The sequence below is a fragment of the Lissotriton helveticus genome, chromosome 10 (genome assembly GCF_964261635.1).
Source record: "Lissotriton helveticus chromosome 10, aLisHel1.1, whole genome shotgun sequence".
Taxonomy (NCBI): domain Eukaryota; kingdom Metazoa; phylum Chordata; class Amphibia; order Caudata; family Salamandridae; genus Lissotriton; species Lissotriton helveticus.
The window spans coordinates 361,779,746-361,797,915 of NC_136071.1; the positions used below are offsets into that span (position 1 = coordinate 361,779,746).

Genomic DNA, 18,170 nt, shown 5'->3' on the forward strand with positions numbered 1-18,170 from the left:
ACCAGTACTAATAATGCCATGGGGGATTAACAAAGCAATTTTACAAACTCTGTTTTGTGCACAAGGAATCTCTTTCCAGATTATAGATTATTGTTCAGGGACCATTGTATTGGTTAGCGATCTTTAATGTTAATGGTGCTCCTACCATATAGTGATTATGGGATTTGAGTATACTTTCTTTCCAAATCTAGAGGAACAATGCTAATGAGAAGCTGTGAAATAATATTACCTGTGTCCCCATTCCCTCAGCCATGCAGTGCGATAATGGGTTGGAGTACGAAGCTTGTGGTCCAGCCTGCCCGCGGACATGTCAGAATATAGGCATGGAGCTAGGACAGCACTGTGACTCCATTTCTTGCGTGGAAGGCTGCTTCTGCCCACCAGGGACGGTTTTGCACGGTAAGAAAGCCCATGTGATCCCAGATCCTTTTACAGCTCTACCAGATAGTACGTCATCTTGGATGATGTTTCCTCCTAATGTGTACCTAACTTGTCCAAATATTATAGGCCCAAATAAATGTTAAATAATTAATATTATTGTTATTATTGTTGTTGTTGCAATGATTATTATTTTTAGAATTACAATTAACTGCTTAGTTTGTAAAAGAATAAGTGCTAGGGCCGATGCTGACACATATCAGGATATCAGAATACCAAGCTTGCGTAGTCGTGATTCCAACTCATGCCTCTTTAGCCCACCACCAGACACTCTCTGCCCCTTCATCTCACTCTCTTTGTCACTGTTTTCCTGTCTTTCTCCTTTTTCTTTCTCGTCCTTTCTTCCTTTTGTGTTTTTCTCTCCCTTGTCTGCAGGTCGGGACTCTGGAACCCAGTGGCGTAGTAAAGGGGGGCTGACAGGGAGGGGCAATCAACCCCGGGTGGCACAAGTTTTTAGGACGGCGGCCTTCCCCCGTACTTACCTGCCATCTCGGGCTGGCAATTACCAGCAACACCCCACATTTAAAAGCAGCCACGCGAGTGAAGCAGAGGAATCTCATTATCACCCCGCCCTCCCCCTGCTCTTCAATGCGGCCGTCGCAGGGTGGCAAACACAGATACCGCCACGGGCAGCCAAAGGGACAGCTACACCACTGGTGGAACCAAATGCAGCCAGGGCCGGACTGGGAACCGAAACCGGCTGTGGCAAACTGCTTGGCCGGCCCCCCTGGGAGGGGAGGAGGAGGGTGCTGCAAGCTGTTTTCTACGGGCGGTTATGGCCGATTTTGTTACAGGGGCTGGTATTGCTGGCCCCCGGTGACAAAAACAGCCTTGCAGGGCCTAAAACCAGCCCCCACCCTGGCGGCTCACCTGTGAAACACCATGCGGAATCCAGTTCTGCTTCCTTTGCCTCCTCACACAGTCTCTCTCTTTCCATCCATTCCATCCAGCCTTCATCGAAAAGAACTCGATCTTGGACGCCTCCCAGTCTGGATTCTCCAGCAACCACAGCACCGAGACCACCCTCCTCGCCGCCACTGACGACATCTGCATGCTACTCGACCAGGGACACACTGCGGCTCTCCTCCTTCTGGACCTCTCCGCAACCTTCGACACCGTTTCACATTGCACACTCGCAGCCAGCCTGCACAACGCGGGGATACAAGGAACCGCCCTCGACTGGATCCAACCCTTTCTCTCCGGCTGAACCCAGAGGATCAGATTCCATCCCTTCCTCTCCGAACCCACCGATATCAACTGCGAGTACCACAAGGATCATCTCTCAGCCCCACGCTCTTCAACATCTACATGGGCATGGGCTCAGCATTGTATCCTATGCCGACACACTCAGCTCATCCTCTCACTCACGAAGAAGCCCGAAGACACCAGACTGTTTCCAGGAAGGAATGAAGAACGTGGCAGCCTGGATGAAAGGCAGCTGTCTGAAGCTCAACTCTGAGAAGACTGAGTTCCTTATCCTCCGACCCTGCTCCTCTGCCTGGGACAACACCTGGCGGGCCGCCACCCTCGGGAACCCACCCACCCTTACAGACCACGCACAAAACATCAGCATCATCCTTGACTCCTCCCTCTCCATGAACCGCCAGATCAACGCCATCGCCTCCACCAGTTTCAACTGCCAACTCATCCTCTGCAAGATTTTCAAATGGATCCCCCCGACTGCAGAAGAACCATCACCCACGCACTCATAACCAACAGACTGGACTATGGCAACGCCCTGTACGCCGGTATCAACAGAACCCTTCTACACAAACTCTAAACCGTCCAGAACACCGCAGCCAACTTATCCTCGGGACACTGCATCACAAACACATGACCCAACACCTACGAGACCTCCACTGGATCCCCGTCGAGAAGAGGGTCTCCTTCAAGCTCCTCACCCACGCCTACAAATCCCTCAACAACATCGGACCCAAATACCTCAACAAATGATTATCCTTCCACGTACCCTAAAGGAACCTCAGATCCGCCGACCTCGCCCTGGCAGAGGTCCCCCGCATCAGCAGAAACAGAACAGGCGGGAGAGCCTTCTTCTACATCGTTGCCAAGATCTGAAACGAGCTGCCGGTGGAATCAGACGCTCCCCGGCCCTGCACACGTTCAGGAGCAGCCTCAAGACCTGGCTCTTCAACTGATCCAGAGCTGCCCCCCACTCCCCTCCAGCTTCTTGAGACCCTCACAGGTGAGTAGCGCACTCAATAAATCCCTGATTGATTGATTTATCCATTCTCTTTCTCTTCTTGCCTCTCGCTTCTCCCTTCGTGATCGATTTCTCTCTCCCCATCCTTCCTCCCTCCCTTCCTCCCTTAATCCCTCCCTCTCTTTCTCTCTCTCTTGAAGCCTTCATGCGCCTGGTGAAATTAGTGCCAGTATGCTGGGGCAAGTTTAAGAGGCATTGGGAGTGGTCCTGACTTTCAAAACCGGCCCCAAGGGCTCCAGTCCACTGGGAATATGCCTGCTGCAATAAAAGGCCTGTCCGGCCCTGTAAGCTCAGGTCAGAGTCTGGTGAGGAAAAGGTCTCTTAAACTGAGTGCTGGTGGGCCCCACCGGCAGCCACCAGCTCAAATGGAGCACTATTTGCTAACCTATCTGATTTTTTCTTGCCTTCATAACCAGTGGCGTCGTGAACCCCCCTCTAGTAAGCTAGGTTCCCACGATCACATTTATTAATTCCGCTATCTGAAGGCTTGCAAGGAAAAGCTCATCAAAATACTCTGTAGTGGAATAATGCAATGTCAGATCTCGAAGGCTGTCGGCCCAGCGCTACCACTTCAGCCAAGTACAGTGAAGGAGACATTGAAAGAGGATTATGAAAAAGAGTGTAAAGAGAGAGAAAAGGGCAATTAGAAAGAGTGTGAGAGAGAGAAGTGTAGGAAAGGTAGGAATCAAGGGTGAAAGGAAGGCATATAGAAGGAATAAAGGAAATGTGAAACTAAGAAAGATAACTTGAAAGTAAATAAGGATGACAAAAAGAAGAAAGGATAAACTGACAAATGGCCGAATGGTGAAAGAGCAAATGGGAGGGTGAAAGCATTGGGTGGGTGGATGTAAGGAAAGGGGGGAAGGAAGAGTAAAATGATGAGTATATGGATGGATGGAAGAGTTACAGGGTGGGTCAACTAATTGATGAATGGGTGGGTCGGTGTATGGGTGGTTGGAAGGAAGGATGGAGTGATTAAGTAATGGAGGGAATGGATGGGAAGCTGGATGAAAAGTGAAAAGAGGGATGATGGATGGATTGATAGATCAAATTATGGAAAGAAGGATGGAAGGATGAAAGGGTGGACAGGTGAAACGGTGACTGGGTAAACAGAGGGTAAATAGTTGTGTGGATGGGTGAAAGAATGGAGGAATGGGTGGATGGATGGACAGATAGAATGGGTGAATGGGTGGATGGAAAGCTGAGAAATTATTAGGTGGAATGGAATATGCAAAAGAGTCAAGAGGACCATGAGAGCAGATGAATGAAGAAATAAGTAGACAGAGGGGAATATTCTGATGTATATCTTCAGTCGAGAGGAATGGATAAAATATGAAAAGAGGTGGGGTTTGAATTTTGTCCGTGAAATACCCATATATATGTTGTTTGTAACATTCCATCATGTGCTCAGTGCAAGACGGTGAGGCACTTTGGTCGATGGCCTATTTGTTTCTGCTGTTTGTAGTCTATATGTGTGGTGTGATACCACCATTGGTGCAGTGTAGTAGGGGGTGCAACTCATTCGCTCCTTTCTCACACACCTCCTCTTTGTTTCTCTTTCCTGGCCTCCCCTGGGGTCCTTTTCTAGGTGGTGGCTGCATTGAACCGTCGGAGTGCCCTTGTTACTGGGCTGGCATGCCTTTCCCTCTGGGGGCTGCTGTGCAGCAGGACTGCAGAAACTGGTGAGTTCTGTTCTTCTTTTACATTCCAGGGTCCTTCCTCCTGCTCCAGAGTCTACGAAGGGTGGGTTAGTGCAGGCGACTTTTTTTAATTCACTGTTTTCAGAAGCAAACTGTGTCACTTTCGCCTAACAGGTAAAAAATGTGTCTCGCAAACTGATTGTCTCGTGTAGTTATTGTGGATCTTCTGTGTAAAATCAGGCACAGAAAGGCCCAAAGGAACTGCCTGGTTCGAGGGTAGATACATTTTTTTTCCAAAGGAGAACCACCAGCATTCCCACGCTGTGAGAAGCTCCCGAAATAAACATTTCTCAGGTGTTGCAGAACAGCAAACGTGAGTGTTTTGCCGCTCACTTTAGCTCTACAGGCCAAATACCAAATGAGTGAATTTCGTTTTTTTCTCAAGCGGCGAAATCCTTTCACCCATACCCAGTGTGTGTACAGCTCCAGATGAGAGGTAGCGTGGGCCAGGGAAGCGAAGCGGGACCAATCAGGGCCCACAGTGCTCCCCTCACGGCGGTGGGAGCAGGACCAAGTTTGCGAGGCAAAAGCCCACTAAAATGCTGCGCTATGATTGGAGCCATTTTTAGGTCTCGCCCACGCAGCGCGCATGTGCTGCATAGGAGATCTTTAGCCGTTGTTCAGCTCTTTTTCGAAGCACCTACTCGTGCTTGTGGCGGCATACACCTTGCGGGAGCGTGCAGGGGTGCGCCACAAGCACGAGTATGTGCTTCAACATCTACATGAGCCCCCTCGCAACCATCGCACGCAAACACAACCTCAACATCATCTCCTACGCTGATGACACTCAGCTGATCCTCTCACTCACCAAAGACCCAATCACCGCCAAAACCAACCTACGTGAAGGGATGAAAGAAGTGCCGATTGGATGAAGCACAGCCGTCTGAAACTGAACTCGGACAAAACGGAAGTCCTCATCTTAGGTGCATCCCCTTCCGCCTGGGACGACGCTTGGTGGCCAACGGCCCTAGGAAAAGCCCCCATACCGACTGACCACGCACGGAACCTGGGCATCATCCTGGACTCCTCACTCTCGATGACCAGACAAGTCAACGCCGTCTCATCATCATGCTTCAACATCCTACGCATGCTCAAAAAAACATTTCGCTGGATCCCCACCGAAACAAGAAAAACGGTCCCCCACACACTGATTACTAGCCGTCTGGACTACGGAAACACCCTTTAGGCTGGTACCACCGCAAAACTACAGAAAAAACTTCAACGCATCCAAAATGCTTCAGCCAGACTCATACTAGACATCCCTCGCAAAGAACACATCTCCGGTCACCTGAAAGACCTGCACTGGCTCCCCGTCAACAAAAGGATAACGTTCCGTCTCCTCACCCACGCACACAAAGCCCTCTACGAACTTGGACCGGACTGCCTCAACACGCGCCTTTCCTTTTACACCCCCACCCGCCAGCTGCGTTCATCCAACCAAGCCCTCGCCGCCGTCCCGCGCATCCACAAAGCCACCATGGGGGGAAGATCCTTCTCCTACTTAGCGGCCAAAACCTGGAATTCCCTTCCCATTCACCTCCGCCTCACTCAAAACCACCTAGCCTTCAGAAAACAGCTTAAAACCTGGATATTCGATAAGTAAACCTCCCCCCCTTCCTCAAGCGCCTTGAGACCCTCTGGGTATGTAGTGCGCTATATAAATCCTGACTTGACTTGACTTGACTTGCTTCGAAAAAGACGGACACACGCAAACAGCTGCTGCTTCTTAGCGCAATCTCTTTTACTTTCGCGGCCGCGTCGCTTTCACAGCCGCGCGGTCATCTGCTTCTGTTTCTTCTCCTAATTTTCTTCACTGTTAGTTTTCCTGGGACGCTTGGCTACTCTTCTTATTTCTTTTCCTTTAGTTTAACATTTTTCAACTATTTCTTTTTGAAGAATGGTATCCTTATTTCTAATACTGTGTCTGAATCACCAACACTCGTATGGTTCTTAAATAATCCAAACTTACTAATAAACCTCCTGAACCCTGGCTTACCCCTGAAATATCTTCATACCATAGGTCAATGCACTGGGAATGGTGCAATGACCTACGCAATGAAGATAGTGCAGAGTGTAGGTCAAAGGAATGTGCATAACAAATTGAGTTCTATTAATCTCTAGGGTATCCTATCATTCAAGTCAATATAAAATATGTAGGTATTTGTGCCAAGCTTCCTACAGCTGTCTTCTATTTAGGATGCAAACAAACTAAAGCACTCCTCGCTCAACCATTTCCGAGAACTGGGAAAATGCTGGACCTCAAAACTGGTGGCTTTCTCTCGGGAAGGTGCTAACTGGATCATCTTACTCTGCAGTGCAGTAGTTTTGGACTAACTAACCAATTTGTAAAGCTGACAAGATGGCTTATTGATATAACACTGGCTGCTTGCATGAGCAGTGATCTCGAAGTCAAAAGATCAAATTCATGCAAAGCCGATTGGCAATTTACCCTTCTGTGATTTGTTAATTGAGCACCTTCCTTTTGATAATGATAAAAGTTATTATTTACAGCACTTAGCAAAAGAGCAGTCATGTGGTGTGAAGTAATGTAAAAATAAAGCTACTGTTTTTATTATTATATGAAGATAAATATTGAATTAGACCAATCAGCACACTTGAAGAATGTTTTCTTTGTGATTTTTAAGTGTGCTGCTTGGTCCAATTGAATTAGAACAAACAGTTAAACCTGGTCTGACAGAACATTTGCATTGAACCCTTTACCACAAATGAATGGCATTCTTTGTATTATTGAAACCAGCCTGGTGAATGTTCTTATCAACAAAAAGTCTAAGCCCAGTTTGCTCCTCTCACCCTTACCTAGAGTCCTTTCTTTGTTTCGGCCCTTCCTGAACAATCCGTTTTCTCTTTACATGGGGGTTCATCATGCAACCTCTTCTTGTTTCTGTGCCCTTGTTTTTTCTCCCGCACGGTAACTAAACACCACTACTCACATTACCTTACTTTCTTTCTTTTTACAGGTGGGTTCCTCCGGGCCCTTACTTTTTTGTGCTTGACTATTTCCTTCCCTGCCCACTCTTCATGTTACTCCACCCCAGCTTGTCCGTTGCTTCCCATGCCCCATCCTGTAACGCTCAGATTTTTTTCTTCCGCTTTTCTTCTATCCCACCTACTCTGCTGTCCACCCACTTCATGTGCTAACCTTGCTTACCTCTTTTGTTGCTCCTCTCTCCTTCCCAGCTTTTTTTCAAGTTATTATGCTTTTTTCAGAGGACCCCGCAACTGCAATTTTTTAATGGGCTGTTCATTTCTGGAAACAGTAAATTAAAGTAAAAAAAGAAGCATTGGCAATGCAATAGGTTTCGCATTTGCAAGAGTTTGAGTTATTGGCATTGTAAATGGCAGTGCCTTTTATTTATGTGTTGGTTTTTAAAACATAATTAAAAGGCATTGGCATTTACAATGCCAATAGCTTAAACTCTCGCAAATGCGAAACCTATTGCATTGCAAATGCTTGTTTTTAAATGGGTACCTCCCCAATAAGTGGCCAGGGAGCGCCAAAGGGGAAAAGGTAAAAGAGGACAGAGGGCCCTCCTGGAACACAAAGAAGAAAAACAACTGACCTCGTCAGTGATATCGTCCCACCCACACCAGCACAAGCAGTCGCAGATGTATAAACAGTGGGGAAGGGCAGAGCGGAGGCAGCACAGAAAGGTACCCACGGAAAAGAGTAACTTAGCTAGAAGAGCTGCTCAAATAGTGTCCTTGGGACGCCTCACGGCAGTGGCACAGGTGAGCAGGTGACAGTACACAAAGACAGCCAGAACAGAGGGGTCGCACAGACAGTGCCTTTGAGATGCCACACAGCAGGGGAATGGAGGAACAGGCGAATGGTCTGTAAAGGCACAGGCAAAGCAGAACATCACTTGCAGCCTGGGCCAGGCCTGGCGGCCGCCCTCAAGTTCAGTAGCAAGAGAAGCCTAAACCGTAAACACCGGGGTACGTGCGGGACAGATCATTGTGCAAGATTAGTGCTGTTGGCTAGAAAGGAAACAAAACAAGTGGGACAATATGACTAAGTGATGTTAATTATTGGAAATACATTTGTCGCGAATGACCAACTATAATATTGTGAATGTTTGATCCATGTTTTCTGTGTGTTTATGAAATAAAACTGCTGCCTTTTTACACCATAAGCTTCTGTCCTTCAAATATGTGAAGAGAGGGGAGTATAAAGAATGAGGCCAGGAAATGGCGGGGGAGAGCGAACTCGCAGGCCTGTGAGGGGTTCTCACACTGCAAGAACTTTCAGTGACTTGGGTGCAGGCTGAAGGGCACATGAACCCAGGAGGCCTACTCCAGGCATCAAGGGAGGAGTGGTTCCTTGCGCAGTCTTCCTCCTGACGAGGCTTCCAGGGAGCAGTGTGAGAACTGGGGATTTGCTGCCTTTGACATCGATGCACTTTGCATTGCTCTTGTCCAGCAGTGGTCCCTCATGGAACAGGATCTTTAGTTTTTCGTGTTACCAACATGGAGGCACTAAATACTGTCCCAGGGTAGAAGTGAAAACTGAGGCACACACTGCCCTACATGTGCGCTGCATGGATCAAGCAAGGCTCAAGCAATGCTCATCCTTCATATCAACTCACCAGGGCAAATGTACCCATCATTGCCATGTAACCAGAGGGAGGGCAGTGCACACACTGCTACTACGGTACCACTAAACTGTGGCACCGCATGTGCGCAGCCAGAACACTGAGCCACAGAAGTGTCACACACCACTGACAGAGACACCAGGCTGTCACATGCGTACGACACTACCATCAACCCGGCTGACACAAGTAGCGCTATAATTCAACAACCAGGGAGCTGATCCCATTGGCCCAGTAAAGGGTGCTATGCATTATTATCACTACCACCCCTCTACGAGGCCATTCAAAGAACTGCAGCGAGAATGGCGAATAACATGCTGGAATTGAGGTTTCCATGCAGATGCCTGCATGATAGTCCCCATTTTCAGGACTTTCACTTGGTCATGTTGCCTGCTTTCAGAGTGAAACTTCAACATTCTCCTCTCCAGTGCTTGATCCTGCTGCTGGCTGCTGCTAGTTCCTGAGGCTGTCAGCACATGGACAGCACTCTCACCCAGCCACATGACTAAAGCAAACAACACTGCCACTGAACACGAGTATAGTCACACTCAACACTGCCACTGAACAAGAGGGGAGCCGCACACAACACTGCCACTGAACAAGAGGATAGTCGCACACAACACTGCCACTGAACAAGAGGACAGCTGCACACAACACTGCCACTGAATAAGAGGGGAGCCACACACAACACTGCCACTGAACAAGAGTATAGCCGCACACAACACTGCCACTGAACAATAGGAGAGCCACACACAACACTGCCACTGAACAAGATGGCAGCTGAACACAACGCTGCCACTGAACAAGAGGATAGCCGCACACAACACTGCCACTGAACAATAGGATAGCCACACATAACACTGCCACTGAACAAGATGGCAGGCGCATACAACACTGCCACTGAACAAGAGGAGAGCTGCACACAACACTGCCACTGAACAAGATGGCAGCCGCACACAACACTGCTACTGAACAATAGGATAGCCGCACACAATACTGCCACTGAACAATAGGAGAGCCGCACACAACACTGCCACTGAACAAGATGGCAGCTGCACACAACACTGCCACTGTACAAAAGGATAGCCGCACACAACACTGCCACTAAACAATAGGATAGCCGCACACAACATTGCCACTGAACAAGATGGCAGGCGCATACAACACTGCCACTGAACAAGAGGATAGTTTCACACAGCACTGCCACTGAACAAGAGGATAGCCGCACACAACACTGCCAATGAACAAGAGGAGAGACGCACGCAACACTGCCACTGAACAATAAGATAGTCGCACACAACACTGCCACTGAAAAAGAAGATAGCCGCACACAACGCTGCCACTGAACAAGATGGAAGCCACACACAACACTGCCACTGAACAATAAGAGAGCCGCACACAAAGCTGCCACTGAACAAGATGGCCGCCGCACACAACCCTTCCACTGAACAAGAGGAGAGCCACACACAACATTGCCACTGAACAAGATTGCAGCTGCACACAACACTGCCACTGAACAATAGGATAGCCGCACACAACGCTACCAATGAACAAGATGGAAGCTGCACACAACACTGCCACTGAACAAGAAGATAGCCACACACAACACTGCCACTGAACAAGAGGACAGCTGCACACAACACTGCCACTGAACAAGAGGATAGCCGCACAGAACACTGCCACTGAACAAGATGGCAGCTGCACACAACAATGCCACTGAACAAGAGGATAGCCATACACAACACTGCCACTGAACAAGAGGACACCCGCACACAAAGTTGCCACCTGGCAATGGGACCAGAATCGGACTACATGACCAGTGAGCGATAAGGCAGCGCCATATACAGTGCTATCATTGAGACACTCCTCTATCAGCACAGAGCACTTACCCACACCACAAAACCATTGCCACGGCGCCGAGAGCAAATAGCCATGCAATTTAATAATGCGACCCACATCTAGCCAAGAGTCAACAGTTTATAGAACCGACAATAAACCATAAGGCAAGTCATAGCATCATCTGTGACCAGTAGGCCAGTAGCACACCGCAGGTTTATTGAACCACAAAACCAAATATATGGTGATTTTGTGACCAACGAGAGTGTCTTAAGAATGCACCTCGATCGGTGTGCGTCATATAAGCACACGTATGCTATATACCAGAATATCGAGTCAGAATATTGACTAGATGCTGCAATACACTACAAAATAATGTGAAAGTAAGTATAAAATGGGTAAGTAACGTTCTACTATACCTAACACAACATGTATATACCTTGAGGATATATATATCTTCAAATGGCAGAGATGTGTTGTTAAGATTATTAAATATATACTTCCTGTATATTCATACCGTCTCAATATGTTGGTAGTTGATATTCTATTATATTTTTGTAACCCATTTTATTTTTGTGGTCCATATTCTGACATGCAATGGACCGCACATACTCATTAGACACCGTAAATGTGTCTGAGGTCCATTTAACAAAAAAAAATTTGTCATGAATCAGTTCTAAGGTGATCAGAAGCGTTCCAATGGATGTATAACAAAGGCGTGGGGCTTTCGGAAAGCCAGTGTCCCCAGTAACAAGTCCAGCTCAGGGCAGACAGAATGGTCCTGGCATCCATACTTTCTGCCAGTAGGCATTTGTCAATGTAACATTTTATGGACATCCGCAGGGATGTGTTTGCTGGATTGGATGCTCTGAACTGATGCTGACGAGCCACAGGATTCTGACCCCCAGATGAATATGTTTCCATTTTTCAGTACCTGCGAGGAGGGCCGTTGGCAGTGCGGGTCCGAGGTATGCAGGCCGCCATCCCGATGCCAAGACTCTGACTTCCTCTGCCTTGGCACTGGCAGCTGCATCCCCGGCGCGTGGGTCTGCGACAACGAAGACGACTGCGGCGACGGCTCGGACGAGGTCTGCCTCTTCACCTGTGCCCCACACGAGTACCGCTGCTCCAGCGGGCAGTGCGTGCCCAGGGGCTATCGCTGCGATGGGACTGCTGACTGCCTTGACCACTCCGACGAGTGGAACTGCCCTGCGCCTTCCTGCACGGCCAGGGAGTTTCGGTGTGCCAATGGGCGTTGCATCCCACAAGCGCATGTGTGCGACGGTGACCTCGACTGCGGCTTTGCTGATGACTCGGATGAGGCAGGCAAGTGGTATAGACTGATTCTGAAATAACTGTGCAGAGGTAATTGGAAGGGGAGTGGATGGAAGCCTTGGGGGTGGGATGTTGAAGGATATGCGCTAAGTCGCTGTAAACTTCTCTGGTTGATAAGTTGCTAAGATACCTGTAAGTCAAAGTCATAAGTCAAATGTTTCACTATAGGACCACCAGGGGACTTCAGGCCAGATAACGCCTTTGAGCCAGTCCAGTAGTACATGACCTAATAATGCAGAGCAAGCCTACAATAACCACCGGATCCCGAGCTTTAAGAATCCCGTGAGGGAAACTTAGACAAACAAACAGACTCAAAGTCCAAAGAAGTGCTTAAACAGCCCTGCAATTAGCAGCAAACAGCAGATCTGAGAATAATACATGCCGTCAACCCTGAATGATCTCCTCATGCCAGGTATAAAGACGTAGCCATGTCAGTTTCAGTAGCACAAATGAACATCGGGTCTAAAAGAAAAGATGTCCGTGCTCCATGTATAAATAAATACCTACTGCACAAGACCCAGAGCAACCACCTGACCAAGAGACGGCCAGCCTCAGAATGGCCATTTTATACATGGTTTAAAACATGAGATAATCCACCCCTAGTTATATAGTCACCATAAACCAGACCTAATTTAATATGTGTGCCAGCCCCAGATTTACCACCTGATGGTAGGTATAAAGCCAGAGATGAGCCAGCCCCAGGAGGACCACTTGATGCCAGCTGTGAAGGAAAATGCAGGCAGGTCCCAGAATACACACTCCATTGGGAAGGTGAGCACTTCCAGAGAAATTGTCCTGACCGCTTTTGGTGAGTCAGTTATCACATTTCTCAACAAAGGACCAGAGGAGGTGATCTGATGATAGGGCAACAAGCAAAAGGTGACTGAGTTTCATAATAGCCACAAAGGACAAACAATGCACTTTAAAACGAATAAAAAATGAAATGGCTTTATTTATTTTGTAGTTTTATAAAATACACGTTACCTCACTGCACGAAGGGCCGTATTAGGAGTCAGGGAGAGCGGTATCTTGGTGGGCAGTATTGCCTGTCCAATGCTGCGATAATGGAGTTTGGTCTCCTACCTTGCGTCTTCCCTAGTGTTTCCATGCGCAGAAAGCAAAAGAAATAGGTGCACTGAAATATGTCCAGAATCTGGAATAAACATGTAGGAAAGCTCACGGTAACTCCAGATCCCACATGTTATTCCCCATCACGCCTGTAAAATGTCACTGCATGAGGGAAGGTATACAAGACAGAAACTGTAATTGTGGCCCCACAAGTCCCATTTCTCTCATTCACTGCAGCTTTTTAACGGGGACCTAAATAATCAAGAAGAGGTCTCAGAAAAAGCAATGCAATAGCAATAATCATACTGCACAGCAGAATAAACAAGCAAAAGCAACCAGAAGCATGTGATGTGGCGTGACCAGCCAGGTCTAGCCCTGAAGCAATATTTGGGCCTGTCCCAAGGATGACACTACAGAAAATTGGCCAGCCAGTTCCGATGCTCCCCTCCCCTTTCAAACCAGTGAAGGTGGTATTCTATGTGGACCCACACCCCTTCCAATCACATAGGGAATATGCTCTATTTAGGTGCAAGTGTGACTGCCTGACTGTTACCCTTAGCACAAGATGATCATGATCCAGCTTGAGCAGACCAGGCTTCTAATGCCTACTCTGTTGTAGCCAGATTGGCAGCTGATTTACAAAAATACTGTTATGGTTCATAGGGTCAAAAAGCGACAGAACTAATGGGATTAATATAACTATAACCCTACTCCAACCTCAGATGCACCACATCAGTAGTAATTTTTATTGTATGGTAAATTAAAACCTTTACAAACTTCTAAAAAGAGATAAAAGCATACAGATACACCACATACCCCATGCAGTCCCCAACCTCAACCACAATTTCAGCCTCTTCTGTTACTCCACCCTTTGCAGTCACATTTCCAGTATTTTGCGTATTGGCTCCTCTGTGCAAAAAATATTACACACAAAAGATGGGTTGACCCCCCTGCATCTAGCATAAAAAAGATAATTACCTGATTTGAACGACTGCATTCAGGTTGTACACATGCAGTTGCCGATATGTGGATCGCGGACCGCGCCTTCATGGTGTGGTGTTGGTGTGCCACACTACATTGTGTGCATCATCTTACATAACAATTCTGTTACGTTCAGTAACGAAACACGTGTCGGCTGTTATTTGGTGCTCTTCAACTGCCATCATTTGGAAGGCTCCAGGATTTGGACCTTCATTCTAGCTTACGTGATTGCTCATAGTGTTCTAAGTGAAGAACTGTCTAATATACTGCTAATCATTTACATCCCATATAAAATCACAAATTTCATGTATTGTATTTATACTTTACGTACTGTATTGAGAGATAAATGGGAAAAAACATCATTAACAAAGAATATTAAACCATATAGTGAACATATTTACCTGATGTTCTCTTCTCTTGAAATGATATATCTTTATGCTGGGGGAACAACACTCTGAAAACTTTAACAAAAGTTGGGGTGATTTAAATGGGCCATTTGCTCTGAGCAGATTACTATAAAAACTGTCCTGTGTAAAATATTAGAGTGTCGAGGTACATCTGTGTTTTAAACTAACAATTCTGTTGCTTACACTAGATTCACCTAGTCACTAAATAGCAAGGTAGATACACTTAAGCACAATAGAGGAATACAATAGTTAATTGGTTGAGGTAGATGATGTGAAAGTAATAATAATAATATTCTTACCATGAGGATGAGGTGTTCGAAAAGCTGCCAATGGTGCTTCCTGTGCACACTTTGATGTGTTGGTTTTATGTGCTCCATTGTTTCACTGTGAGTGGTGACAGAGGCCACCAGAAATATCAGCTTTGTGTTTCCTCTTTGGCAGCTTGTGGCTCAGCCTGCACCGCTGCTCAGTTCCGCTGCTCCGTCGGGAGGTGTGTGCCGTACCTCCACCACTGTGATGGCCATGACGACTGTGGCGATTTCAGCGATGAGCGGGACTGCATGTGCGGCGTAGGCCAATTCCAGTGTCCGGACGGCCAGTGCCTCAGGAAGGAGCAAGTGTGTGATGGTCGACGAGACTGCACTCTAGGGACCGATGAGTTAGTCTGTCCAGGTAATAGCCAAAATGTTGATTCTTGATCCTTGTTTTTCATGTGTATATTCCGCATAACACAAAAAATGTATTGCATCATAAATAGTTCAACTTTTGTTAAGGTACATTTTTTTCCTATATGAATACTTTCCTAGGGGATTAATCCCAAAGTCATTTACAACCCATGATTTCACTCTGTCATCTTGCTTCTTTTTGTTTTTCTGCCTTTTAAATATGTCTATTTGCTCAGTGCAGGATATAAGAGCATCAATAATGTTTCATAGGTCATATGCATTATTGTTATCTTCAAAATGACAACAAAATGACACAAATCTAATGTAAGGAACCGAAGATATGAGTTTTTAAACATTTTAAACTATTTTGCATATTCAGGACCCCTAAGGTTTGCACTAGGTGCCCCAGGGTGGGGGGGTCCTGTAACTATAAGCAGGATCCTTATAAAATATGTTTTATAGGCGCTAATGTTGGAGAAATTGCATATTTCCTTCTCACCCATTGTAGATCCTTAGCCACTTAGGTTAGCATGGGAATAGCGTATTAATGCATAACTTTCGCTAGGAATTTATGCAAAATATCCTTTCAAGGACTTAGGTGAATGGTATTGATAAATCCAACAATATGCTATTTTTAAATTTATCCTAAAATAGACAGAAAAGACGTTATAAGACTTTTCTGTCTGAAAGCCAAAGTTCAGTCTTCCTATGGTCTGCCCTGATTGGTCAGAGTTAAGAGGATTAGCACGGCTGCTTTGATGAAGAGAATTGTGGCTCACCCAGGCAGAGGCTATCTTTTGGAAGGAGCTCTGCTACACATGAATGCCAGTGCAGGGGGAGGGAGTTGTAAACCAGGGACCTTTAAAGGTGGAAAGGACAGGCATGGAATTCTAGGCCCAATTACCCAGCAGCTCCCCTGACCCAGCCAGAAGGCAAGCGTAAGGCATAAATTTGTAGATGTAGTGAGAGGGGAGCTATGGAAATGAGTCATACAGGAGGTTGGTTTAACTAGTTCTTGCTCCTCTGCTGCAAGTTCAGCCATAATAAATTTTGCAATAATAGTGCTTTTTGGTAGAAGGTTACACCACTCTTTGGAGGAAGTGGTCATGCTCTGGGGTGTTGCCTTGCACCTCATTGGACAGGAGCGCTCTCCTGCTTGCTTGACCCCAAAGAACATTAAATATATATGTGAGAAGTGCTGATCCTTGCAGATCTGCTGCTTGCAACTGTGAGAAGAAGAAAGCTTACCAAGCTGGAAACTTGATTTACACCATCAGGCCTTGCATTATGACTGACTGCGCCTGCTGCATTATTTGGAACTACAGACCTTTGGATGTACCTTGCTTCAAGAGGAATAAAGATGGACTCCCAGCAAGCTTCAGATTAACAGAGCTCACCTGACCATCCCACCACCACCACCATGAATCCCCAGCCTGGAGTGCGACCAGTGGACTTGTAGGAGTTTTGCCCAAGTAGATTGGGGGAACTGAAATACAAACTTTCAAGGACCGTCTTGTAGATTCCAGACCCTTGGATAGAGTTTTGTACACTCTGGGCCCCCAAGAGGAACTTCAGGAAGAAGTTCCAAAAGTTTGGAGAAGTTTGGAGCAACTTTGGAAAAAATCTCCATGATGAGACGGACTCAATTTCGAGAGCCAAGCCAGCAACCTTCAACTATGACCTGCCCTGCCCTGCTGGTTCTTCCCGCTGAAAAGCTCCAGAGGTCTGACTTCCAGAGTTTCAACAGGAGCTCTCTGGACAGCAAGCTGGTGAACCCTCACCGAACCTGACCTGATGAAGAGCATCGATGGACCCCGGGAAAAAAAGCTCCAGAAAAGTTTCTATGTCCAAAGGTAAAATCTTGACCGAGACCTACCACGAGGGGTATTTGAGCATGGCTCCATCGCGGTCGGCCTGAAACGTTGACTTTTTCAAGCATGACTAGATGTCACAATGTGGCGCTACAGGTTTTTATATGCTAAAGAGTGCTAAATGTTTAAAAAGTCATATCTTCGGTTCCCTACATTAGATTTTTGTCATTTTGTTGTCATTTTAAAGATAACAATAATTCGTCTGACCTATGAAACATTCTTGATGCTCTTAAATCCTGCACTGAGCAAATAGACATATTTAAAAGGCAGGGAAACAAAGAAGCAAGAGGCCAGAGTGAAATCATCTCCTTACACAGCGCTCCTAGAACACAAGTCGATTTTGGGAAGAACTTTTCTACAGTGGGGGAAGTGAAATGTGCAATTTATCTATCCCTGGGCATATAAAACGTCTTTTATAAGGGCCCTGCATATAAGTACATGACCCCCCACCCCTGGGGCACTTTGGGGAGATCATGGCGGTACCTAATATTCCAAAATAGTGTAGTCCATTACTTTATAAGTGCCCCCTCCACCAACGCCAAGGTTGGGCACAATTTACATTTAAAAGCAGTGTTACAACACAGGGCTGCTTTTGAAATGACCTCAGGCTCTCAGCAGTGCACACATGCAAGTGCAAAAAGTGCTGCTGGCACCTAAACTGCCATGCCCTATTATATACTGAGGACTTATAGGTAGTTTTAATCCCCCTGCCCTGTTTGTACTAGGGACATATAGGGTGGGTCATGCCATTTATAAGTGTACTCTAAGATGTAGTGTACCCTCATGTAAGCGTGTATTTTCACTGTGCGTTCAACATAGCACTGGGCCTGGTTAGGCAGGGGACAGTCAGGGTCAGTGTAGGAAGGTGGCTACCTGACTATGGTTACCCCAGATTTGTTTGCCTGTGTTTAGCTGGTTTTTTGACTTAGCTGACCTGGTTCCCTGCTAATCAGGGCCCCAGGCCATCTGCTCTCTCTGTAAAATGGATTCCATGTACCCTAGGTACATACCACAATTGGAAATGGACTCCTTGTCAGC

General features: G+C 46.7%; 1 protein-coding gene across 1 annotated transcript in view; it reads left to right on the forward strand.

Annotated features, from left to right (window-relative positions):
• Window positions 1–18,170, forward strand: part of LOC144784018 (SCO-spondin-like) — a 1,726,865-nt gene that overhangs the window by 254,583 nt on the left and 1,454,112 nt on the right. Inside the window, exons 25-28 of the mRNA XM_078662721.1 lie at window positions 250–399; window positions 4,248–4,341; window positions 11,737–12,131; window positions 15,038–15,268. Coding sequence (XP_078518847.1) covers window positions 250–399; window positions 4,248–4,341; window positions 11,737–12,131; window positions 15,038–15,268 — 870 coding nt within the window. The remainder of the gene's footprint in view (window positions 1–249; window positions 400–4,247; window positions 4,342–11,736; window positions 12,132–15,037; window positions 15,269–18,170) is intronic.